This window comes from Pelodiscus sinensis, chromosome 2, assembly GCF_052426305.1.
Source record: "Pelodiscus sinensis isolate ZL-2025 chromosome 2, ASM5242630v1, whole genome shotgun sequence".
Taxonomy (NCBI): Eukaryota; Metazoa; Chordata; order Testudines; family Trionychidae; genus Pelodiscus; species Pelodiscus sinensis.
The window spans coordinates 173,618,201-173,644,050 of record NC_143053.1 but is presented as its reverse complement, the minus strand read 5'-3'; the positions used below and the strand labels follow the sequence as shown (position 1 = coordinate 173,644,050).

Genomic DNA, 25,850 nt, shown 5'->3' with positions numbered 1-25,850 from the left:
CTGGCAAAGTGGTATGGACTTACTGAGGCATGCTTAATCCTGGTTTCACGAGGCATAAAGGGTATGCCAATGAAGAGTTCTGGGGTCAGCAGATCCCTGTCTAAACTGCCGCACTGTGCCGAAAATCAGCTGGTTGGCGCAGCGCGTCGGCCATTTTGATTTAAATGAAACGGCGATTATTTAAATCACAGCTTCATTCCCTTTGCAGTCCTGCCTAATCTACATGGCTCTATCGACGGAGCCATGTAGTCTAGACACACCCTAATATAGGTAAGTTCAAAACTAGTGATGAAATTAAGTTTTAAATCCTGTGGTCTGTCATTGCCAGTGAGAGAGAACCTTCACTTTGCCATTGAGCAAATATCCTTTTAATATAGGGCTGCTTGGGCATGTATAAATGTATGCTGTTGTCAGGTGGTAAGTGCTGTTAATTGCTTCATATTGGACCAACATTATCGAGAGAGTGTTTATTTTCTTCTGACTTGTCATGGCCAGGTATAGGCTCATCAGACCTATTATGTAGGGCCAGAGCCAAGGCTGAGAAGCCAGGACCCAGAGCCAACGGGTGGAGCTGGAGTCAGAAGCAAGGAACCAAAGTGCAGGAGACCTGTTGTAGCCAGCTGGGTGATCCAAGTAATTATAAAGGCAACTTTCTGGTGTTACCTCCAGCCTTAAGTCGTGTGTTGTGGCTTATTAAGGACGTTGGGAGCATTGTCAATGAGGCCATCTGTAGCAATGCATCCTGTTGTGCTTGGACTCAAGTAGGATGAGCACCTTTTCAAAATGCAAAAATTGGTCACATGCAGAAACCCTGCTCCCTGTTCTTTCTCTTTCTCCTGAAGAGGCTCTGCTCCCTGGCCAGGCCAGAAGCTGGAACCGGGCTGTGCTAAGAGCTACCTAGGGAGCCCAGTTTGCTGTTGAGATCCCTAGACCCTCCACCTGTCCTCGGTGGAGGGCTGAGAGGCCCAAGATTAGACCCCAGCCCATGTTCCTGCTTCTTGAGGTGGAGGGTCTAGGACTCTGGGGTCCCCCTAAAGCTGCCCAGGATTCCCAGGCACAGGTGCTGGTGCTGAGGGTGCTGCTGCACTCCCTAGCTTGAATTGGTTTCCATTATATTCAGTGTTAATAGTTTGGTTTTAACTGATGATTTTATAGGTAGTATTTAGACTGAGAACAAGTGATCAAACAATTTCATCCTTTTGCATAATTTCTTCTGTGACGCATCATATGCTTTTTTAAAGGAAGAATATTTCACTGACAAAAACAGTTTTGAATACAAACACAGTTTTGTAAAAGATAGTAAACATGCATCATCATCATCATCATCTATTATTATTCAACATTTTTATTGCAACAGCACTTAGAGGCCCCAGAGTGGTCCAGTGCACCATTGTACTGGGCTCTGTGCAGATGTATAGGTTATCTGTGCCAAAGAGCTTGCAGTCTCAAAAAGGAGAATTTTGACAGCTTTAGCGAAGGTCTGATTTCCATTTTATAATGCCAGTCGTATTATTTGTTTGTGTTAGTAAAATAAAATCAAAATTCTGAACAAAGAGCTAAAAGCAAATCCTGGAAAACCAAATACAGTAGCTGAATTAGATAAATTATACACACATATGCATGAAAATAGCTGAAAAAAGAACTTCTCTTTACTCTATTTGCTTTGTCACTTCTTTATTTATTTTTGTACAAGAGAGGCACTGCCAAATTTGTAAAAGTTGAAAAAGCACCATAAATTCTGTGTCTCCCCCCCATACAAAAAGCACTTTGTTTCATTCTTAACATGTTTTTGTAATAACAGAAATTGCTTTATCAAACTGTTAAGGTTATATTATATGGGCTTTCCCTACATGTCCTTTATCTCTTTGTGACTAGATGATGTAAATTCATTTAGTGACATTAGCCAAGCTAAACAATCCTTTCGTGTCTGAAAAGAGCAAAGTCAAGGCTTTCAAAAGCTAGAGATTGGGGAACCCAAACTTGTGATGCTTAAAGATGCCTGAATTTCTGAAGAAGGGTGCGCAAGAGTGTGTGAAAATCAAGTTCCTTTAAAATATTTCAAATTACACAACCCAAATCACTAGCCAATATTGAAAAATCTTGGCTAATGATACTATATAGGACACTTGTGTGGCTGATTAATTAATAGAATCTTCAGTCATAACAAAACAAGAAAGATGTCTTGTCCTCTTGTCGCTTTTTCATTTGGCTCAAATGTGACAATTTTATTTCATTAGAGAATTGCAGGGACAACTGGTTTGTTTCTGGCCTGGATTTCTGCCACTAAAGTTGAAAAGCAAAATTGTGAACAGAAGAGGATATGAAAATTCAGTCCGAGAGAACAACTCCTTTAACGAAACAACAGTAAAGCTAAGTTTCTGTCAGGGATATTTTCAGTGAAAATCAAGGACAGGTCACAGGCAATAAAGAGATTCACAGAAGCCTGTAACCTGTCCCTGACTTTCACTAAAATGTTCCTGACAAAATGGGGAGGTGGGTTCTGAACTCTGGGTCCCGTGCAACTGTAGTGAGTGGGAGCTCTCCCCTCAGGTAGTGGCTGAGCATCTCGGAGGGGGGGGGGGCGGAGTTCTGTGACACCTGAGGTGAGTGGGAGTTCCTGGATCCGCTGCAAGGTGCCCGCCCATTCCTCATCCCATGGCATCTGGGAAGCTGCTGGGGGTTTCCCCACTGTGGCTGAAGCTAGTAGCTGTAAGATGGATGACTGGGATTTAATGTCATGGAAGTCCCTGGAAATCAAGGATTCCCTGACTTCTGTGACCTTGGTGACATAATCGTAGCCTTAAACAACATTAGTGATGGAACTTAATTCTTCTTTCACATACACTATTTTTATGCTAGTATAACACCATTGAGTTCAATAGTTACTTCTGATTTACTCAGGTGTAAGTGACATCAGAGTCAGGATCCAGAGTCCTAAAGTCCCACCTACCCTGCAGAGTGAAATCTGCCAAGTAGAAATATGTTTTTGTAAATGAATAAACTTCCTCTGTCTGAGGGATTAAAAAAAGGGAATTTTAAGGCTTTTGGACTGTATGCTATGCAATTCTGTCTCCATTGTTCAGAAGTAAATAGGGGTATGTCTACACTACCCCGCTAGTTCGAACTAGCGAGGTAATGTATGCATACCGAACTTGCTAATGAAGCCCGGGATTTGAATTTCCCGGGCTTCATTAGCATAAAGCCGGCGCCGCCATTTTTAAAAGCCGGCTAGTGCGAACCCCGTGCAGCGCGGCTACACGCGGCACGGGCTAGATAGTTCGAACTACGTAGCCATTCCGAACTATCTGTACTCCTCGTTCCTCGTTCCACGAGGAGTACAGATAGTTCGGAATGGCTATGTAGTTCAAACTATCTAGCCCGTGCCGCGTGTAGCCGCGCGGCACGGGGTTCGCACTAGCCGGCTTTTAAAAATGGCAGCGCCGGCTTTATGCTAATGAAGCCCGGGAAATTCAAATCCCGGGCTTCATTAGCAAGTTCGGTATGCATACATTACCCCGCTAGTTCGAACTAGCGGGGTAGTGTAGACATACCCTAGGTTAAATAAATAGAGCCCTGCATGGATACAAAATTTGTATCTGAATCCACATTTATATCTGTAAAAATTAGCCATGGATATCCGCATTGACATCTGCATGTGCGGATACCTGTGGATATAAAGTTGATATCTGCAAATTTCCAGGATTCCACAAAAATGATCTGCGGATATCTACCTCCACAGATGCAGATACCTGCGGTTATGAAGCAGATAGCTGTGGATTTACAGGGCTCTATAGATAAATGGAGCAACATATGAGAACAAGGTTTTCACCAAGGCTTACTATACTGTAGAGGCACAGAAACTCTGGTTTTCTTCATCAATGGTTCTCAGCTGGGGCTCCAGACCCTGTAGGGAGTCACAGGCAAATTTCAGGGGGTGTTTCAAGTAGACTCGTTGGGGCCCATGGAAAAAAGCTGAAGCCCTGCTGCACGGGGCTGAAACCAAAGTCCGAGGAATGTAATTTTGCAGGGGTTCCTATGGTACAGGCCCCAAGCAGTTCTCCTGCCTGCCACCTTCAAACACTAACCTTGGCTTTTATATGCAGAAAACAAGTTATTGAAGCATAAGTGGTCTATGAAGTTTATATAGCTTGTTGGTGGGGGAGGGTGTGTGTGGAGGGGGTGTCATCAGGAAGAAAAAGGTTGAAAATCTCTGTTCTGTATCCTCTGTGTTTTTGTGGGATGTGCCAGGATTCCAGCATATCCTGCAAGCTATTGCACAGCTAGGGGACAAATAGATTCCTTTCCCCATAGGATGATGTGAGTGTTCCCCGTGAAAATTTCCTCTGCAAAACCTGTTCCCGGAGGTGAGGATGTTTGAGCCCAAAATAATAAAAGTTGAGCTGGTTTTGATCATAAAAGCAAAAAAGGCTTAACATAGCAAAGAGAATTAGACTTAACTTGCTGAAATGTGCTACAGCAATAATGAAACAAAGTTCCATGCGTACAGAAACAGTGTTGCTCTTTCTTATTCTTGTTCTCAGCTTCTAACATAATCCATGGAAAGCTAGCTAGTTCATTGTTAAGAAAAGTAAAAATGTCCCATTCTGGGTAAAATAGAATGTTGTCCTGGACTCTCCAAATTCTTCCACCATATCTTTCTAAATAAAACTCTGTTGGTCTTTTGGGAGCCACTAATAATCAATTTAAAAACTTGTTATTCAGCAAAAGTGATGTGTTCTCTCCAATACATTAATATATTTAATAAATGAGCTGCTTCATTTGAGAATTTATTTCAAGCACTCAGTTCTGTTGTTGCATATTTAAAAAAGAATAGTCTGATTTCCCTGTTGTAGATTCTCTGGGTACAGATGAATACATCAGGGACACCAAAGAACTTGGAAGCTGCTTAATTTACAAAGTCAACAGAGATTCCTATGGACTCCGCATAAAGGTTGATGTTTCTCACATCATCATAGTTCCAACACTTTGATGTTCTTTTCTCCAGCTCCTATTAAGAGCATCTTTTGGAGGAGCTGAGGGTCCTTTTCATCATGATTGTATTATTGAAACTGTTGATGTATTAATCTCACTGCTCCGACTTCTCACTTGGGGTGCTATCCAAAACCCATTGAAGTCAATGGAAAGGCTCCTGTTGTATTCATCTGGATTTGGATCATGCCATTGGAGTGCCACTCGTCAGCACTCTGACTGTTTCAGTCACCATGTGTCTTAAGTTACACAACGCTGTGCTACAAACAAGAAAGGATAAAGGTGTCTAATGTGTTAGAGGTGCTGAATATAAAGGTTAGTGTGTCAGTGTTACAAGATAAAGTTTTAGCAAACAATAAATAGAATTATGACTGCAGTCTTAATAAAAAAAGTTGACAAACATTGCTGACAGCAAAGATGTTTTAATGAGGAAACTTTTTGCTGAACTCAACAGGCAGCTCACTGGAGTTTTAACACAGAGGTAATTTGTTTTTATAGAGATATATAATATCTTGGGAGAACAACAGTTGCTAGAAAGTAATTAAATATTATCTTAGTATTTATTTAGATTTTAAATAATAAAAATACACCTCTCCAAGTTGTCCTGACATTAATTATAACATAATAAATAAAGTCCCAGAAGCATTGAAGTAACCATTTTAACAGGAACTCAGATATCTATATAAACTTTTATGCACCCTCCATATTCTCAGCCCACTACTGAAAGATGGTTTTGACAATGGTAGGGGATTTTTAAAAATTTTGGTTTGGTGTTTTTGTTTGTTTTTGCATGATGGTCCCATAATACTACCATAATGAAAACAGCTGTTAGATTAGCTTTTAGTGGCATTTTCCAGTGCCATTCCTATGATTTGCATAGCACATGCACTGAAACTCTTTCTGGAAAAATGGTCAAGAGGATTTGATGATTTAAACAGCATCTGTGTTGACATAAAAGAGTGTTCTGCCAAAATCCCCTGCACTGTGACAGGTTGAGAGCATGTATGAGTTCAAAAGAAGTAATTGTACCCAAAATACCTATGCATGTCACACAAACCTGCTAAACTCCGCATGACAGATGAATTATCTTCCCATACTCTGGTCTCAAATGTTACTTAGGGCATGTTTGTATTGCAAACTTTTGCCGATGTAAGCTATGTTGGCATAAAGCTGATATAATATATTATGCGCACGCATGCTTGGCTCCTCTTAATGGTACTGTGCATACCCACTAGGAGTGCTTGTTTCACATGCTCAGTGCTTCTTGGACAGATGGTGTTACTGCACTGCCATAATATAGTCTTTAAGCTAGTGGGAGAGAAATTTAAGTGTAGTCACATGCATAAAAGGTTGATTGAAAAGAGTTTACAGCAGTCTAACTGTAACGGAGTGGCCCTCATCGCCCGCAAGTACCCCCTCTGGCCAAGTGTGTGTGCTTGCACTCTCTCTTTCCAAAGCCTTTTTTAGCTACGTAACCCTCCACCCAAGTCATGCCCCTGAGTGAAATACAAACCCTTTCTGGGGTACACGCTTAACAGGTGCCCATCTCTGTACTCTCTGTTGGTGTCCCTCTTAGTCTGTTCCCCACTCAGAGACAATGGTGCCTCCATAGCTTTCCTCCTGGAGATAGTTTTCTCAGCAAGCCAATCACCCCTAGTCTTCACTCCTTCAGGTCTGCACTGCAACTGACTGCTGCTGTGCTTTGCAACTCCTTTTGTAGGCCTTCCTGGCCCCTGTTTGGTTGGTTCCTCCAAAGCCGCACTAGCCTCCTAGAGGACTTCTCTATGACTTCTGTTCTAGGGTGGGATGTGCAAGACTACAAGCCTTCAGCAAGGGGCTATAGGGCTGGTCCACCCTGTCACACTAACATTGTAATGTAGAACAGGCCTCAGTTTACTATGGGATAAACTACCAAAACTCCTAGTACAAACCATCTTAATCTTTGAACACACCTGAGAAAAAAGGAAACAACAGAATCATTCCACTGTGTTCCCAAAGGGAGATGTATTTTGATTGTCCTTGGTAATTTAGGTCTGTATATTTAACTCAGCAGCACAATATATTTTAATTGCACAAAAAATAGAAACATTTTTCATGAATCAGTTAGGAAAAATATGAATTTGTCTGAATTTGGTTTGTTCTGCAGTACTTAACTGTATTAATCAGCTATTCCATTGGCATTTCTTGTACTGAAACTTGATAAGAAGACCGCGGCTATGGGCATAAATAAACAAAGCAGCATGGGCCTGCCAGCAGCTTACTATGGTGGCCCCATGATCCAAGTTTGAAAAATACTCACCTAGACTATAGCACTATTGAAAAAGAAAGGTTCTTTGCACTTTGAGAAGAATTACTATTTCCGTATGTAATGCAGGCAGAGCTTCCTAGTAGTTGAATATGAAATTGTCCAGAACTTTGGGAGTTCTTCTGTGGAATAGTTTTGCTATTCAGTCTACAAAGGAAGAAAAGATATGCTTTTTACAGAGCTCTCACCTCATGTTCTGGCCTTCCTGCCACTTAGACTGAATGTGTAACATTTTTTCCTCCCTTCTGTAAAAACCCTTGCAAGAGTTAATCTCAGAAGGAGAATTTAGAAGTGGAAAAGGAAACCTCCCAGAAAAGAGGTTATTTGGTTCTGACTTTGTTTATTTTGGGGAGTTTAATAGCTAAGTGAAAATTTAAAATAATAGAAATGTCCAAATATCATAGATTGTTCTTCTGTGCTATGAAAGGGAGATTTAGCTGGAGGAGAATACACTGCACTTTTTGTTGATGGATAGTTTAGATATTGGAAAAGAAAGGGGAAACCGAAGTAGTCATTCCTGCCAAGCTCCTTTACATTCTACAGATGTTTACTGCTTTTGTTTTCCTGTTTTTGAGCTTGAAGAACCATGTTATCATGTGTAAAAACATTGTGATAGGACCCCACAGCAAAACTGTCAGTACTTCAATTAAAGAAAAAGTGAATATCGTATGTTTATGTTTCCTCTGGGTGTGTGTGTGTCTTTCCAACTTAAGAACGAAATGTGTTATGAAAACAGATGTAGTGAAAATAAACAAGAGTGGTCTCATTTCCTTCAGTGAAGAAAGCTCACAATTACTTGGCCGTAACATCGTATCCTATCAAACAATTGTGCTGACTGCAGCTTGCCTGCCTAAAGTGCTGGATTTATCACAACTGATAAAAGATCTGAGGTGTCATACAAGAATTCAGCTGCAAAGAAAAGGGGGAAGAACGGGTCATAATGCAATAACATATTCTAGGTGCTGTTCCTGCCAACAAATAATGGGGAAATTCATTTTATGAAGCACTGTTTATAGACTGACATCTGGAGAACTTCTCAACCTGGATTGTTTCCAATTTGTGAGATTTACATGCTGTTCTTTTGGTTTTTGGTAAATAGTTCACTTCTTTGTTTGATACAGTTTACTCAAATAATTATCAATGGATGTGAATGATTATGTACTCTGATTTTTTTCAGTCCTAGAGATGGACAAAAGTTCATAATAATAGGTTGCTAAAATGGTTGATCTGTGTGTGTGAGTGTGCGCACTTTCAGGGATACCCACTGAAGTGCACGCAGAAACACGACAATTTAAAGAAAATTGTCTAAACATAAGGCTGAAGATCTGTCAGATGTAAACATGTTGACTAGAATCCATGCAGTCTGAAGGTATGAAGGACTTGTAATTATAATGACATTTTCAGTTTGATAATATTTGTCCTGTGGAGTGAAAAATGTTTTCAGAAAGTAAAAAGCTGAATCAAGTGCAGTTTAAACCATGTATTAATCACTGTGCATGAGGGGCCACATCCAGCTCCTTTTAATGACTACCATGGCCTTCAGTGAAATGTAGAGCAGGCTCACATCCATTTTGAAATGCAGAAAGAGAAAGACATCGTACATTAAACAACTCTGTCCCATATGAGTGGAGGCTTGACATGTAGTTTCCAAATGGATTTACTCTGCTTGTGATAACAATATGTATTCCGGAAAAAAATATTTATCCAAGCAAATCTGTAAATAATCCAAGGACTTGGTTTCACAGTATAGCAGCATTGCTTATTCAGTCCTGTTAACGCTCTGCTTTAAAAAAATGCTTCATGAATAAAATTGTATTCCTTTTTGCACATGTATATGAAAAATTAACTTTTTTGCACAAGATTGACTTTGGGCAAAATTTTCAAAAGTATCTAAATTCCATTTTCAAAAGTGATTTAGACACTTATGAGCCTAATTTGATGTATTTTCAATTAGATTTGCAACATAGGTTCCTTAACCATGTAGGCACTTCTGAAAATTTTCATTGTAACCATATAGCAGTACGTTTCCCTCCTGACTCCAGAAAATATAAAAGGACTGATGCTGCTGCTATGGAAGCCAAAGGAAAAATCCATCTTAGTTTTTACAGGGTCAGGATAAGACTCTAATAAAGATGCATAGCTCAGACTGCATACAGCTATCTAATACACAAACCATTAGATTATTTTGTACAGGTGACATTAGTGCCAAAATCAGTAGAAATTGTATCTGTATGGTAGGGAGGCAGGATAAACAAAGGAAAGTCGGATAGAAACAAAGGAAAGTCAGATTATAGTATGTGTACATTTAGACTGGAATATTCAAAGGTGCCTAAGAGACCATTGAGTTTCATTGGGACTTCCTTAGTCTCTTGAAAATGTCAGCATCATATGTAAGCATACTCTTTTTATCAAAAGTCTTTTATAATGTATGTAAAACATTTGAAAACAAAATTAATATTTTCCAAGGTGGGCATTTCTCCTTTTCTCAAAAGTGTCTGTAGTGGACAGAAAGCTCTGTGCTCTTGTAGTGATGGAGTTCACTTGTTCTGGAAATGTGGTGCATGATAGTATTCCTCAGAAAATTGGATTAATATGTTTACAGAAATTTAATCTCATATTGTGTGATAGGGTGGGTGTTGCAAATACCTGTCCTGGTCACCCCAGTAATTGCTCTTCTTTAAGTGTGTGTCTACACTGCACTCTAAGCTCGAAATAAGCTATGCAATTTGAGTTACGCAAATTGCATAGCTTATTTCAAGTTAATTTCAAAATAGAGTGCTATTACAAAACGTCCCTTAATCCTCATGGAGTAAGGTTTACAGGGACATCAGAACAGCACACCCGTTATTTCTGAAGCTATTTTGAAATAATAGGCACACTGTCAAGTCAGAGAAAATGCTATTTCGGGATACTGGAAATATTCCTAAATAGCGCCGCTATCTAGATGTACCCTTAGTGTCTACTCTGTATAATGTATTCCCCTCCATTTATACCTGTGCAATGTAACACACCAGTCTTAATACCTATGAACTTGAGCACTGTTTATCAGGTCCCCATGAGGAAAAGAGAACGGTCTTCCTTGGGATGTCCATCACTCTGGGCACTGTTAACATTATTCTCCCACATCCTGATATTTCCTTCCTACCTTTTATCAAGCTTGTCAGCTGATGGGCCAGTTAATTTCTTAACTCACCCAGCTTCCTTCTCTGTTTAGCTATTTCTTCCCTATTTACTCTACTAGCTATTGCTGAAGGAAACTAAGGGTATGTCTACACTACAGCGCAAATTCGAACTAACTTAGTTCGAATTAGTTAATTCGAATTAAGCTAATTCAAACTAATGCATCCAGACTAAAAAACTAGTTCGAATTAGCATTTTGCTAATTCGAACTAGCATGTCCACATTAAGTGGATCCTGAAGCAAGGTTAAGGATGGCCGGAAGCAGTGCCGGCAGGGCATCAGATGAGGACTTAGAGCGTGGAGCTGCTGTCTCAGGCTAGCCGAAGGCTGTGCTTAAAGGGACCGGACCCCCACCCCGCACAGACAGTTCTCAGGGGTGCCCCGCTTGCAAAGCAGTCCTGGCTTGGAGTGCCCTGAGTGCCCACACTGGGCACATCACAGCACTCAGCCATCAGACCGGCTGCACTTGCCACAGGCTGCCATCTGGGGAGAGGGGGCAATTGGGGGGCTGCAGGAGAGCTTCCACCCCCAGAAGCCCGCAGAGCCAGCCCAGTCCTCCCCATCGGGGGCTCGTACCCCTTTCCTCCCTCACCTTCTTCCACTTACCCTTCCCTAGCCCCCCTTCCTGATGTACAAAATAAAGAAAACGAGTGGTCAAAAATAGAATCTCTCTTTATTGAACAAAACTCGGGGAGACTGGGAAAAGGAGGTGGGAGAGGGGAAGAGAGAGGGTGGGAGAGGGGAGGGCAACTAAAATGATCAGAGGTTTGGAAGAGGTCCCATATGAAGAGAGGCTAAAGAGACTGGGACTTTTCAGTTTAGAAAAGAGGAGACCGAGGGGGGATAGGATAGAGGTCTATAAAAGCATGAGTGGGGTGGAGAGGGTGCATCAAGAAAAGTTCTTCATTAGTTCCCATAATAGAAAGACTAGAGGACACCAAAGGAAAAGAATGGGTAGCCGGCTTCAAACTGGTAACAGAAAGTTGTTCTTCACAAAGCAAAGAGTCAACCTGTGGAACTCCTTGCTGCAGGAGGCTGTGAAGGCTACAACTAGAACAGAGTTTAAAGAGAAGTGAGATAAAGTGATGGAGGTTGGGTCCATAGAGTGGTATTAGCCAGGGGATAGAAATGGTGTCCCTGCCCGAAGTTTGAGGAAGGCTGGAGAGGGATGGCACGAGACAAATGGCTTGGTCGCTGTCTTCGGTCCATCCCGTCCAGGGTCCCTAGGGTTGGCCAATGTTGGCAGACAGGCTACTGGGCTAGATGGACCTTTGGTCTGACCCAGTACGGCCATTGTAAGCTCAGGGCTCAGGGTTGGGGTTCTCAGTGGACCACCTTGATTTTCATGCACACCTACTCCTGGGTGGCCAGGCTGGCAGCTCTCCTGCCCTAGACGGTCACTTTCCTGTGCCTAGTGCGGAGGTCGTGGACGAGGTCCATGATGTCCGCACTAGACCGGGCAGGTGCCCGCCTCTTGCGGTCCTGGGCAAGCTCCCGGGAGCTGCCAGCCTGGTCCCGGGAAGAGGGGGAGGGCTGGGGGGCATCAGGTGGCTGGCTCGAGCCGTGCCAGGTGCAGGGTCTGCTGGCTGGGTGCTGGCAGGCTTGCACCTGGCACGGGCATCGTAGCCAGCCTGTGCCCCTTTAAGGGCTCCGGGGCCGGGAGGGGGGCAATAGAGTTTCCCTGGTGTTGCCCAGAGTGGCCACCAGGGAAAGCTGGGGAGGGCTAGCCTCCCACTAGTTCGAATTAAGGGGCTACACACCCCTTAATTCGAACTAGTAAGTTCAAACTAGGCTTAGTCCTCGTACAATGAGGTTTACCTAGTTCGAACTAAGCGCTCCGCTAGTTCTAATTAAGTTTGAACTAGCGGTTTGTATGTGTAGCGCCTATCAAAGTTAATTCAAACTAACGTCCGTTAGTTCGAATTAACTTTGTAGTGTAGACATACCCTAATTGAGGCTACTGGGATCAGAGTGTTGATCCCTCTATTAGACCTGATCACTCTGTCACAGACTGTGAGAGAAATCCTACACCTTATTTTTTTTCATCTTGCCTCTTCAGTCCAGCATTAATATCAGCCTTAGTGTATCTGTGATTCCCTTCTGAGAAATCTCAGAGTTACAACTCCCTGCCCTTCCTAGTGCATGAATTTCACACTTTGTCTTCATTCAGAGCCCTTCTGAAAATTCATTTATTCCACAAGTTGAGCAAATGCTAAACCACACCAATATAATGCTCCCTTCATCCCAGTACATGGAGAAAAATTTCAGAGTTGATAGTATCCCCATCTTCTCTGGTGTCTGGTCTTTGTCCTTGCTCTAAGAAGCATTTAAGCTAAAGGGTAAAATCTAGTCTTACTGATGTAAATAGGAAAACTTCCATTGACTTCAGTGCGGCCTGTATTTCACCCCATATTTTTTGCTTTTGTCTTGTACAGTTGTGACCACAGTATCTATAATTACAACATAGTAATAATGTCTTGTTTTTATGTAACAGTAAATCAAGTAGCCCAACATAAAAACTGGTATACTTACAAATTCTGTTGAAGGATATGTTGTATTTATGTGTTGAAAATTAGGCTGATAGTATATTTGCAGAACCTTTTTTCTTCGTGTGTAACTTACGCAGCCCCTCTGTTTAAATGATGAAATTCCAGTTCTCACTATTTTCTATCAGGAAAGTAAGGTAATGGAAAAAATAAATTTTGCTTTTAGTGCTGGTATGTTTTGACAGTATCATTTGACGAGTAAATCTTAACAAACCTCTGACATAAAAACCAAGAGCAGGAAGTCCCGCTTCCGTCCAACCAATAGCATGGGGTGCCTAAGGGCAAATAGACATTTTCCGACTTTAATTTGTTACCATCAAGTGGAAAATAGTGCTAATGACTAATTAGTTAGTTTGCCATTGAAAGCCATTAATTCTCAAGGCCACATAACCTATGGAGTTTCAGTTTTCAGACCAAATATTCAAAGGTCTTTTATTTATCTCCAGAAACCCAGTATGCACTAATGGGTATATGACTTTTCACTCATCATCTCAATGTTTAATAGATGATGCCACTGTCAGGTGCTTGTTTGCATGAATCTTTAATGATTTATCATGTGTTTACAGATTTAAGTTTTAATGGGGCAGATTTTATCTGAAGAACAAAAATTATAAATATCCAAATTTGAATTTTAGAGGAACAGTTTCCAATTCTTTAAGTTGTATTGTTTACATTTTACAGTTAGAGCTCGTAGGTGGGATTATATGTGCAGAAGATTAACAAATACCTTATTTTCATTGGTTGTATGCATATTTGTATTTAATAGCAACACATTACAATATATTAACATATAGTGTTTGTATTTCCTGTTATTAGATCTCCCCCAACCCCTCTTTCATTTTAGGAATCCCGACTTGTGCTAATACCTCTCTTTTTCACATAAGGTTTACCATCAGCATGGGGTGGGGCTTGCTCAGTGGTTTGAACATTGGTCTGTTAAACTCAGGGTTATAAGGTCAATCCCTGAGGGGGCCATTTAAGGATCTGGGCAAATCTGCAAAGTTGCTAGAGAGTCTGGTTCTTCTGAAATACAGTATGTTTTCCAAGACCAATCAAGCTGGCATTTTTTTCAATGTTTTTCTTTTATTTTGCAATGAGAGAAGCTATATTGCCAAAGAACAGGTATCATTCATGGAGCATGACACAACAGTGGAAAATGATTATAAACAATTAACATCTTTTTGTTTTGAGTTAGAAGTTAATATGATGGTTTAAAAATGCACTCTCTTAGTAGACAGTAAAGGATGATTTTAAACACTAGACTAAGAGGTTTGTTTGCATACTAGTGGTAATCTCAGAAGGGCCCTGATTTTCATTCAGAATGTGTGATGTACATTTTGATCATAATCCCGTGAAGTATTTAAGCAAGAGCTTAACTTTAAGCAGGTAAACATATGCTTGCAGTAATACACAGAGCCTTTCATGGTCTTTGATTTGAAGCTGCTGAACAAAACAAGAGAGGCCTTGACAGTTGCGTTAAAAGAGAAAACGCATAAAACTTTTCTGCTCTGAGAAATATTTCAAAAAGTTTACCATCGCTGAGCTAAGGTAAAAATCCAGTAACTTTATAAATTCTTCTTTTCTGTCAGATCTATGTGGACACAATGGAAGCTGCCCACGTAGCCTTATACTGAAAATAATAAACACAACATGCTTAACACTTGTGCTGAATGCTAATTAGCTATGCAAGGAAGCTTTTCTCCATCAGTCCTATTTCCATTGCTCTGCCCCTCCACATTTTGGCTTATGGTGTCTCCTCCTCCTCCTTTGTAATCTGCTTTCTTCAAGTCATCCTAAAGAAGAAACAAGTATGACCCAGCAGGTTCATACCTTTACTTTTGAGTAGCAGCCCTTTTCGCAGAGGCACTGGTAGCAGACTTTTTGAAACAGACTTGGATCATCCTAATGCATTTCAAACTGCTGCAGTTACCTCCAGGTGAGCAATGGCACTGGTTGGTATAGACAGCTGGTTCCTTTATGCTCAGTAACAATTATACTAGGTTTTCCCATTTTAACATTTTAAATAACAGTTTATACATGCTGCTTAAGATAGTTCCAGGTACAGGTTGAACCTCTCTGTTCTGGCACCCTTGAGACCTGACTGGTTCTGAATGAAAGAATTGTCTGGACCATGGGAGGGTCAATATTGTCTGGCAGCATTATGAACACTTCTACTACTTACCAGGTTGTTAGAGGACATTTAGGGATAAATTAGAGCTAACAAAACACTGAGAGCCAGGACTGGTAGCTGTAAAGAAATTTTATGTGACCACAAGAACTGTGGCCACAGCCACGAAAAGTGGACATCCAGCTAACTAAAAAAATTACAGATGACGGATGTTTCTGGACCAGAAAGTTCAGGACTATGGAGGTTCAACCTATTGTTACTTAAATACGCAGTGATGTAGGTAAGTGGAGTATCTACATGAAGATATAGAGGTAAATATTGCAGATTACAAAGGAGAAATTGTCGGCTTATCCTGGGATCACCCCCATGGCAGCGTGATGGTGGGTAGTGCAATATGTCATAGTGCTACCAGGCTATCTATAATAGAAAATCCTGAAAATCAGTGTGTATAATTATGCACCCAAAAATATCATTGACACACCCCTTTGTGGCAAACTAGTGGATTTCATAGTCTTTGCTCACTGTGGAATTATTTCATACATGCTTGACCACGTGATACAATTCATGCTAAGATCTATTTCTATCCTTTGTACAGAATGAATTTTACCTACACTATAGGTTTAACATATTCCTTAGATGGCACATATGAGTAAAGTGAGGAATCACCAATGCATAATCAATAAACTAATTAGAATGGTAATCACTTTCTATTCAAAGTATTTTTCACCTAGGGTTAAGATCTAGACCATTCCAATTTCGTACATTCTTTGGTACTCTTGCCACTTCGTTTATCACCTCTTGTTCTTGTTAATGTTCTACTTGCCTATGCACAACATGAAGAATTTCTGTCTTATTTTCAACTAGGTGTCTGTACTCCCATCCCAGAATCTGACCTGGAGGAAAGGACAGCTATACAGGGTTCCACAACAATGTTTACCAACCACAGGCACCTCATAAAGCAGAAATCCAAAACTGGTAAGTGAAGAAGATTACTCTTTTATTTCAAATACAGAATAAACCTAACCCATATGTTGCGTTTCCACTTGTGTTTTTTAATTTTCTAGGTAGTAAATGAGTAGACCTTTTCTAGAATTAGTTTTATTTTTTCTTGGGTCAATCAAATCTAATAATTTTATGGGATCCTGTAATTCTTTAGATTTTTTTCCCCACGGCCTTCCCTGAAGAGCTACTGGCAATATATATAGACTTTTTAGCTGAGGTAGATAACTTCTCCTGAACTAAAATGGTCTAGTGCTATCCAAGATATGCATGAGGTAATTTAAGACTTGAAACCTGATTTCTTTCTCAAAGTTGAAGATTAGGAAATCAAGGTTAGGATATTTCAGTTTAATTAAGGTTGTTATTGCTGGGACTTAGTGTCAATTGATTACTTGCTGTTTGTGGGAAGATTATGTACAATTTTAGGAAAATATTACTAGACATATCTAACAATATTATATTGACTATAAAATACATTTCATACAGCGATAAATTTCTGGAAAAATGTTATGAAGCTGGAAATTGCGATATAGCATTAACTGATTTTGAGAACAAGACTGAAATAAATGCATTGCAGTTTAATAATGTGCCCCATAAGATACTTTCCATTTTGTTTACTAAATTACATTTATGGTAAATGGCTTATTTATCATAATCATTCATTCTAAAAATAGGAGATCTTAATGTGATTTGTGTATTATTGTACTTATTTTCAGGTTTCTCTAAAATAAAATCAACTCTTTTTAATGAATTATTTTATTTAATTTTACTTCATTAGAAAAGTAATACAGGTCGAACCACTCTAGTCTAGAAACAGCCGTCATCCAGAATGATTTTTGTTAGCTAGATATCCATTATTCATGGATATGTCAGATAAAATTAAGAGATGAGAAGTAATTATTTTGCTCTACTCTGTTCTGACTAGGCCTCAATTGGAGAATTGTGTCCAGTTCTGGGCACTGCATTTCAAGAAAGATATGGAGAAACTGCCGAGTGTCCAGAGAAGAGCAACAAATATGAAGAAAAGTCTAGAAAACATAACCTATGAGAGAAGATTGAAAGAATTAGGTTTGATTAGTATGAAAAAGGAGAAGACTGAGAGGGGACATGAGAGCTGCTTTCAAATACCTAAAAGGAAGAGGGAGAAAATTTGTTCTCCTGGACCTCTGAGGGTAGGATAAGAAGCAGTGGGCTTAAATTGCAGCAAGGGAGGTTTAGGTTGGACATTAGGAAAAACTTCCTAACTGCCAGGTTGGTTAAACACTGGAATAAATTGCCTAGGGAGGTTGTGGAATCTTCATCATTGGAGATATTCAACAATAGGTTAGATAAACAACTATCAGGGGGTGCTTGGTCCTGCAGTGAGGGCAGGGTACTGGACTTGATGACCTCTTAAGGTCCCTTCCAGTTCTGTGATTCTATGGTTCACTGCGTTGGAAAGATAGGAAGTATGTCAAGAGACCATCCTAGCTTAACCTGGACATCACGAAGTATTTAAAAATCAAAATAATCTTACAAAATGTGGAAAGTAGTCAAATTTAGAAGGATGAATACAAACTAATAACACAAGCATCAAGGGAAAAATTAGAGAAACCAAGGCACAAAATAAACTCAAAATAGCTAGAGACATAAAGGATAACAAGAAAATAATCTACAAATATATTAGAGGAAAGAGGAAAACCGAGAACACGGTAGGCCTATTACTCAATGAAGAAGGGGGAAAATAACAGAAAATATGGAAATGGCAGAGGTGTTTAATGATTTCTTTGTTTCAGTTTTCACCAAGAAAGTTGGTGGTGATCCAATGTCAAACATAGTGAATTCCAGTGGTTTAAAAATTAAAATGCGGGGGGCTGGGGACCAGTTAAAAATTACTTAAACTAATTATATGTCTTTGCATCACTTGCACCTGTTGTCATGCATCCTAGAATTCTCAAGGAGCTGACCGAGTTGACATCAGAATCATTAGCTATTATGTTTGAAAAATCAGGGAAAATGGGAGAGATTCCTAAAAATTGAAAAAGGAAAAATATGGTGCCCATCTAAAAAAAAAAAAGGCAAATAAGGATAATCCAGGGAAGTACAGCCTAGTCACCTTAACTTCTGTACCTGGAAAAATAATGGAGCAAATAATTAAGGAATCCATTTGCAAACATCTAGAAGATAATAAGGTGATAAATAACAGCATGGATTTGTTAAAAAAAAAATCATGTCAAATCAGTCTTTTAGCATTTTTGATAGGTTAACAAGCCTTGTGGATAAGGGAAAGTGGTAGATGTAGTCTGACTAGACTTTAGTAAGGCATTTGATACTATTTAGTATGAACTTCTCATTAATAAACTAGGGAAATAAAACCTAGATAGTGCTACTATAAGATGGATGCATAACTGGTTAGCTAACTCATTCCCAGAGAGTAGTTATTAGTGATTCAGTCATGCTGAAAGGGCATAATGAGTGGGATTCTGCAGGGATCAGTTTTGGGACTGGTTCTGATCAATATCTTCAGCAATGATTTAGTTAATGGCATAGAGCAGGGGTGGGCAAATTCCAGCCCAGGGGCCAGATTCAGTCCACAGGATTAATCTCTGGTGGGCCCCCATCTCCATGTTTACCTGCGCCTTCGCAGGTATTGGAGGATTGCAGCTGTGGTTGGCTGCGAATTGCTGTTCGTGGCCAATGTGAATGGCGGGAAGCAGCATCCCAGTCCGTGAAACTTTCCACTATTCATATTTGCTGTGAATGGTGATTGCAGCAAACCAGACCTGTGATCCTCTGATACCTGCAGAAGTGCAGGTAAACATAGCAGTGGTGGCACACCAGGGAGTAACCTTGAGGGCTGCCATTTTTTTTTGCCCGACCCTGGCAAAGAGAATGCACTTATAAAATGTGCAGCTACCACCAAGCTAGGGTGGTTGCAAGTGCTTTGGAGAACAGGATTATAATTCAAAAGGATGTGGACAAACTGGAGAAATGGTGTGAGGTAAATAGGATGAAATTTTACAAGGATAAATGTAAAATACTCCACTTAGGAAGGAACAATCAGTTTCACACTTACAGAATGGGAAGCGACTGTCTAGGAAAGAATACTGCAGAAAAGTATCTAGGGGTCATAGTGGATCACAAGCTAAATATGAATCAACAGTGTGGCGCTGTTTAAAAAAAAAAGCAAACCTCATTCTGGGATATATTAAGAGGAGTATGGTTAGCAGTACACAAGAAGTAATACTTCTCCTCTACTCTATACTGATTAGGCCTCAGCTGGAGTATTGTGTCAAATTCTGGGGGGATGCATTTCAAGAGCATTGTGGACAAACTGGAAAAGACACAGAGAAGAGCAACAAAAATTATTCAAGGGAGCATTGAAAGAATTGGGTTTGTTTAGTCTGGAAAAGAGATGGTTGAGAGGGGAAATGATAACCATTCTCAAACATCTAAAAGGTTGTTACAAGGAGGAGGCAGAAAAATTGTTCTCCTTAGGCCTCTGAGGATAGGGCAAGAAGCAACGGGCTTAAATTGCAGGAAGAGAGGTTTAAGTTCAACATTAGCAAAAGCTCTATAATTGTCAGGGTAGTTAGGCACTGGAATAAATTGCCTTAAAAGTTAATGAAATGTCCATGAATGGGGATTTTTAAACACAGGGTAGACAAACATCTGTTGGGTATGGCCTAGATGGTGCTTGGACTGGACTTGATAACGTCTTACGGTTCCTTCTAGTTCTATGAGTTTATAAAAAGGACAAGAAAAACCTGCAGAAGACTTAATGCACTGATTTTCCTCATTCACTTCAAAAAGATACTGTCAAGGTTGACAGACATTCAGGTTAGCCTATGTTTATTTATTTAACTGTTCTTCTGATCTTAGAGAAATGTATCAGCTCACAGGAAAATAGGCTGCCATCAGTGGTCTGTCTAAGCTGTGCAGCGCAGCTTCACAAGTGATTAATCAGCCCCACCCAGTCAGTCAGCTCTGTGCATGGAGCCTTGAGCCTCTGACTGTGCGGGGCTCGTTAATCACCTGTGAAGCTGTGCTGACACTAAGTTTAGAGGGAACACTGGCTGCAACCCCAATAAAATTCTACGTTCACTAGGAAACTGTAACAAACCTAGAACATGCACCATGTCCTCCCTTCACTCTGTGTTTGTGATCGTGGACATGGGGTTGAAATGTAAAAGGATTGTGCTTGCTGTCTGTTTCAGTGAATAGCTTTCTTGTGTGTTTGAACAAAAGTCAGGCTGTTAATAATATAGCAGGGAGGCAGACTAGAGAGATAATACACAGCATTTGTAAACATCTGCAATGGCGACGATATGACTTGCATGTGCTGATGTAGGTCCTAACCTTTAACAAAATTCAACCTTACATAGTTGACTTTATTTTTATAACTTTCTGTGAATGGTAGTCAATGCATGCAAAACTGAAAGAAAATTTTGAAAGTTTTAAATTAGTATTCATAGAATCATAGAACTGGAAGGGAAAGGTTATTGAGTCCAGTCCCCTGCCCTCATGCCATGGCAGGACCTAGCACTGTCTAGATTATCCCTGATAGATGTCTGTCTAACCTGCTCATAAATGTCTCCAGTGACAGAGATTCCACAGTCCCCCAGGCAATTTATTCCAGTATTTAACCACCCTGTTTACAACCATGTGCTTTGTAAATGTTTGATTAATTCTTGGTCAGAATGAACTAACCACTGGCTGGTTAATGCTGCACTATAGAGAGCGTGAAATATTTGCCACTGAACTGTCTGGAAATTCTAATTGCTCCAAGTGCAAGAGCCAAGGGAGCAGCTTAAATCATAGGGTAACATCAAGAATGATATCACAGGATTGCAATGTTGCTCTGTACATGATTTTTTTTGGACCGAGTTGCAGCCTGAGTATCAGGGACAAAGGCAAGATGCTTAGGTTGAACTGTAAAACATTGTGTCTTATGTGTCATCTTTGTGATTTTACTTTTGCTTGGTTTTTAAAGTTTGATCATCCAGTAAAAGATGAGAGAGAGAAGAAAGCTCTTTTCTCATTGTATTTTTTCCTTTCTATGAAGGAATCTAAAACAAATATCGAATTTAGGTGCTGTGCTTTGTCTCTCTTTGGAAATTTTGTTCATTATACATAATAAAAATGGCTAAAATGTTGGCAAAGTAGCTTCTATTTTTTCAATTTGATAACTATTTTTTATTTAATAGCTTTAAGTTACATAGAACAGTATCATACTGTAATATCTCAAGGTACTTGACAAAACATTTTCAGAGGTTTAATAATAAAGGCTGTGGTACCAAATAGTGGAAAGCAAAGCAGAGAGCAAGTGTCTGTTCAGCTTTAGAGTGAACAAGTGGCATGATGCCCAGCATTTCTTTGCAGAGAATTCCAAGGCAAAGGTTTGAAGTAACAGCTGGCATTAGGAAGCCTAGGTAGGAATGAAAGGATTGAAGTGATCAAATTCCAGGTGACAGATTCCAAAGTGCTTTGTAGGTCAGTAGGGAACCTTGAATCTAATGCAGACCCCAACCATCAACCAATCAAGCCTGCCATCATATACCTGCTCCATGTGATGACATATAGAGTCTTATCAGCTATGTTGTGTGCTAGTTGAAATCTATTATCTAAATCAGGTGTCTAAAAGGGTGTCACAAGGAGGAGGGAGAAAAATTGTTCTCCTTGGCCTCTGAGGATAGGACAAGAAGCAATGGGCTTAAACTGCAGCAAGGGAGGTTTAGGTTGGACATTAGGAAAAACTTCCTAACTGTCAGGGTGGATAAACACTGGAATAAGTTGCCTAGGGAGGTTGTGAAATCTCCTTCTCTGGAGATATTTAAGAGAAGATTGGATAGACATCTATCAGGGATGGTCTAGACAGTACTGGATCTATTGTGAGGGCATGGGACTGGACTCAATAAGCTCTCGAGGTCCCTTCCAGTTCTAGAGTTCAATTATTCTATTAATTGTGTGCATACAGTGTCCAGCAAAAAAGGTCAGAGAAGTTGCCCAACTCTCAGCCTGAGGACTTCTGCATCAGGAAAAGGACATATCTCCAGCTGAGAGAGGCTACCATGCTAGAGCAAAGCTCAGTTCTCAAACATGAAATGACAGAAAGAAACATTGGAAGTAAACTAGAGAAAATGAATGCCTATATCCACTGAAGAAAATTTTTAGGGCCCTTTATTTATTTAGGTGTATGTGTTTATGATACAGTCTTTAATAGAGACAGACCCAATTTCCCAGTCTCTTTCCAACCAGCTCCTCCTGCCCAAGAACCCAGTCACAGTTTCTTCCTCCTCTCCATTCGTATCTCACAAGACACCTAGTCCTAATCTATTCCTTTCCCTCCCACTTTCCAATTTTGTGTCATCTTCATTCACATCAGCCTGCTTTTGTTGTCCAGGCCCTCAGTGCTTGGCCCCACCCTTGCACAGAGCTGTTGGAAGCATCCGTTACAGGAAAAGTCCTCCTGAGTCCACATAGCTCTGCGTTGGAGCATGCTCAGTTATTCTTTGTGGAGTGCACATGCACAGCCTAATCCATACCAGGGGCTCTGAGAGGCTCAAATGTGTTCAGTGAGAATAGCAGCCTTGGGTAATTTTAGCAATTTAGCTCTTGTAGATCTTTATTGAGCATGTGAGAACTGTAATTTTTTCAAAGACTTGTAAGTTAGCCAAATTTGGATGGCTTTTCCCCGGGATGGCAAAAACCACATTTCTGATACAAAAGCCAACCCAAATTTCAAGTTCCTGCTCCAAAGTATGGAGACCATAGAACAGTTCAGAGAAAAGGTGTGAATAATTTTTTAACATAGAGAAAGCATATTTTTTGTTAGCTTCATTCTTGGAAATGGCTGAGCCATTTTGGCAGGAATTTCAGTAATAATAATTCAGACTGAGACCCAAGTATGGAAAATTTCACTTCAAATGGTTAAAGTCTGGCAAACATATAAGCATCGAAACACATGATCCTTTAATGGGAAGTGTAAGGAAACCTGTGTAAAAAGCGGTAATATTGGGCCCACCCGAATATCTCTGGCCCAAATAGACCCTTACCGGCAAGTTAGTGAGAAGAGGGAATAAATGGCTCTGACTGCATCAATGAAGCACTTTAGGATGCACATTTTGCTACTGGGATGCTCTCACTCTTTCTGTTAAGCAGCTGTAAATAATCCCACGAAAATAAACCCACTAAAAAAGAAAAAAAAATAGGCTATTGTAGGCTGGCTAATAAATCAGCCACTGAACCCAATTCTAATTTCACACTGACTTTTTAAAGCAGTTGTAATTTCACAGCCAAGATAAGAGTCCGACCCACAACATAATAAATGGGTGCTGATAATTAGTGGCATAGGTTTTGCAACTGAGGGAGGGAAATGGTCATTGGTAAGTGCACTCTGCATTTACCTGGCAGTGGTGGCTCATGTCCCAGAGGGCTGGGCCCAGCTCTACACTCTGTGTATTGGAACTTGGTTTGAATGGCCACAGTGCCAATGAAGTTTGGCCCGATCATCTATCTTTTTGATGGGGGAGGCTGGGCCAAATTTGAATGAATGGGCACATAGCATCTTGGTACACTATGCACTGTGTTGCAATGCCTGGAGTGGTCAGCTGGGCCCAGCCCCATGGGACAGAAGCCATTACTACCAGGTAAGGGCAAGGAAGGCTCATTCTCCAAACCCATGTGAAAATTTGTGTTGTACACGTCCTTTTGTCAATTATAGGATAGGCTTGAAAAGGGACAGATGAACCTTAAGGCTGCCTACAGGAATGGTGATCCCTTCTGTTACCTCTTCTACTGCTACTGTTGCAGTTTGAGGAAGATTCACTTTCTGGAGGTTTTTGCTTTGGATGTATGAAGGAATGATCAATGAAACATTCTACATCCAAGTGATAGGAAAATGGTGCCTTTTTCCTTTTTGTGTTGGCTTTTAGTGCCTTTCCTCCAAATCTCTTTTTTGTCTTGTTTTCTTTCTTTCCTCCTTTGTTTTCTTATTTAAAGTTAATTAAACTTTTGCTAGGCTCGTGAAAAGGTTGGTGCAAAAGCAATTTAATTTCAAGGAGCAGTTTTCACATACTCCGGAAGATAATAGGGTAGTTATCTGAATCTTAAATCTCAAGCTTTCAGTCAGCCCTTATTGTGTAATATTTCTTTATGACAGTCATCAGATGAGCTACTGACTGGTTTGTAGAGAATAATTTTAGGGGAATGATTCTAAATTTTTGTGTGGTAAGAGTATATCTGAATGTAGCCAACACTCTTGATGCAGGTGCTGTTAGAAAGGTAAAATTATCATAAACAAACACATTATGATTTTAGTCACCAAGACTAGCTTTACAAATAAGTTTACCATTTCTGTTTGTCAGTATAACATGTTGCTTGATAACAGACTTTTAACAGAACATTTTGAACAGAAAAGACCTGATCCTTTTTTCTCACTAGTGTGAATGAGGAGTAACTCCACTGAAGTCATCAAAATTACTTTGAAAAAGCAATGTGAACCAGAAGTCATCTTTATCTCATAACTAATCATTCAAAATGTCTCTGAATACAAAATGTATTCTGAAGCAGATTTGCTGAGTGTTATCTCATGCAGCTATTTAAATGTTCACAAGTGATAAGGTTTCCCCACTTCATTGCAGAAAATTCACTAAAGCTGACTGTCTTCTAAAATATTTTAACCTAATCAGTAAAGTATTACGGTATTCTTAAATTTTAGGGTCTGATTGTCCTATCCATGCTCTGGTAAGTACACTCTGGTAATTATGTAGCCCATCAATTGCATTTTGTTGTTTACATAAAACATTTAATTGGAACTACTTGGAAGAGCAAGCACAACTGTCAACCTGAGTGAGAGTCACAAAATCAAGCTCTAAATTAATACTTTTATCCAAAACATCAGAGTTTGCACTTGCTACTGTGTTATCACTGTTTCTAGTTAAATAACTGTATTTTGCCCTTATGAAAATATTTAGATGACTTACAGATTAAATTTCAAATTTATCACTGGGGAAGTTTTTATTGTATAAAATCATTTCATAATCAGTTACTTTAAGATCTAAAATAGTCTCAGAATTTATTGTTCTGGACTGGAATATATTTTTAAATCTCTCTTTAATTTGAAGCATGTGGCTTATTACTTTTGATTAAACACACAGACAACTATAACAAAATAATAGTAAAGTTGAGACATAAATCCTATAAATCAAAACCATTCTGGGTCTTATTTTCAAAGTAGTATCTTAAATAGCACTCAGTAAATATGCAAATACACTAATTTGCATGCCTGTTTACACACAGTTTCTCATTTTATCCCCCAAAATGCAGGGTAATGTTCATGCAGATTCTGTGGAGGCAGTTTAAGAGCCTCTTTCAAATTTGCCTTTCTAAACAAAGATGGCTTTGGATCATGGCTGGCCCGAGCCATTTTGGCGCTCCGGGCCCGGGCATGCGGTGCCGTCCCCGGGCACACGGCGCATACGTGGGCCTGCCTCTGGGGCACACGGCACATGCGCTGCCCAGCGCAGCCCGGTTACTGCTGCTGGTGCGCAGCGCCTGGCCGTGCAGGGCCCCATGGCCGTGGGGGAAAGGGTGCTGCTGGCTGGTGCTGCGGGAAATGGGGGGGCCCGGCGCTGCGGGAGCTGGGCGCGCAGTGCCTGATGGCAGGTATAAGGGACGCCATGCGCCCCTTACAGCTGCCATCTGGTGCCCCCCATCAGTTGGC

The 25,850-nt window shown here is 40.3% G+C and overlaps 1 protein-coding gene across 6 annotated transcripts in view; it reads left to right on the top strand.

Moving 5' to 3' along the window:
- BBS9 (Bardet-Biedl syndrome 9) overlaps positions 1 to 25,850 on the top strand; it is a 511,458-nt gene that overhangs the window by 327,494 nt on the left and 158,114 nt on the right. For 2 of the 6 annotated variants that reach the window (XM_089776550.1, XM_089776551.1), the window contains exons 21-22: positions 16,013 to 16,123; positions 17,073 to 21,295. In XM_089776550.1, coding sequence (XP_089632676.1) covers positions 16,013 to 16,123; positions 17,073 to 17,167 — 206 coding nt within the window. In that variant the 3' untranslated portion in view covers positions 17,168 to 21,295. Of the gene's footprint in view, positions 1 to 16,012; positions 16,124 to 17,072; positions 25,148 to 25,850 lie in introns of those variants that run through there. The other 4 variants (XM_089776553.1, XM_089776552.1, XM_075921759.2 and 1 more) reach the window with 4 other exon arrangements.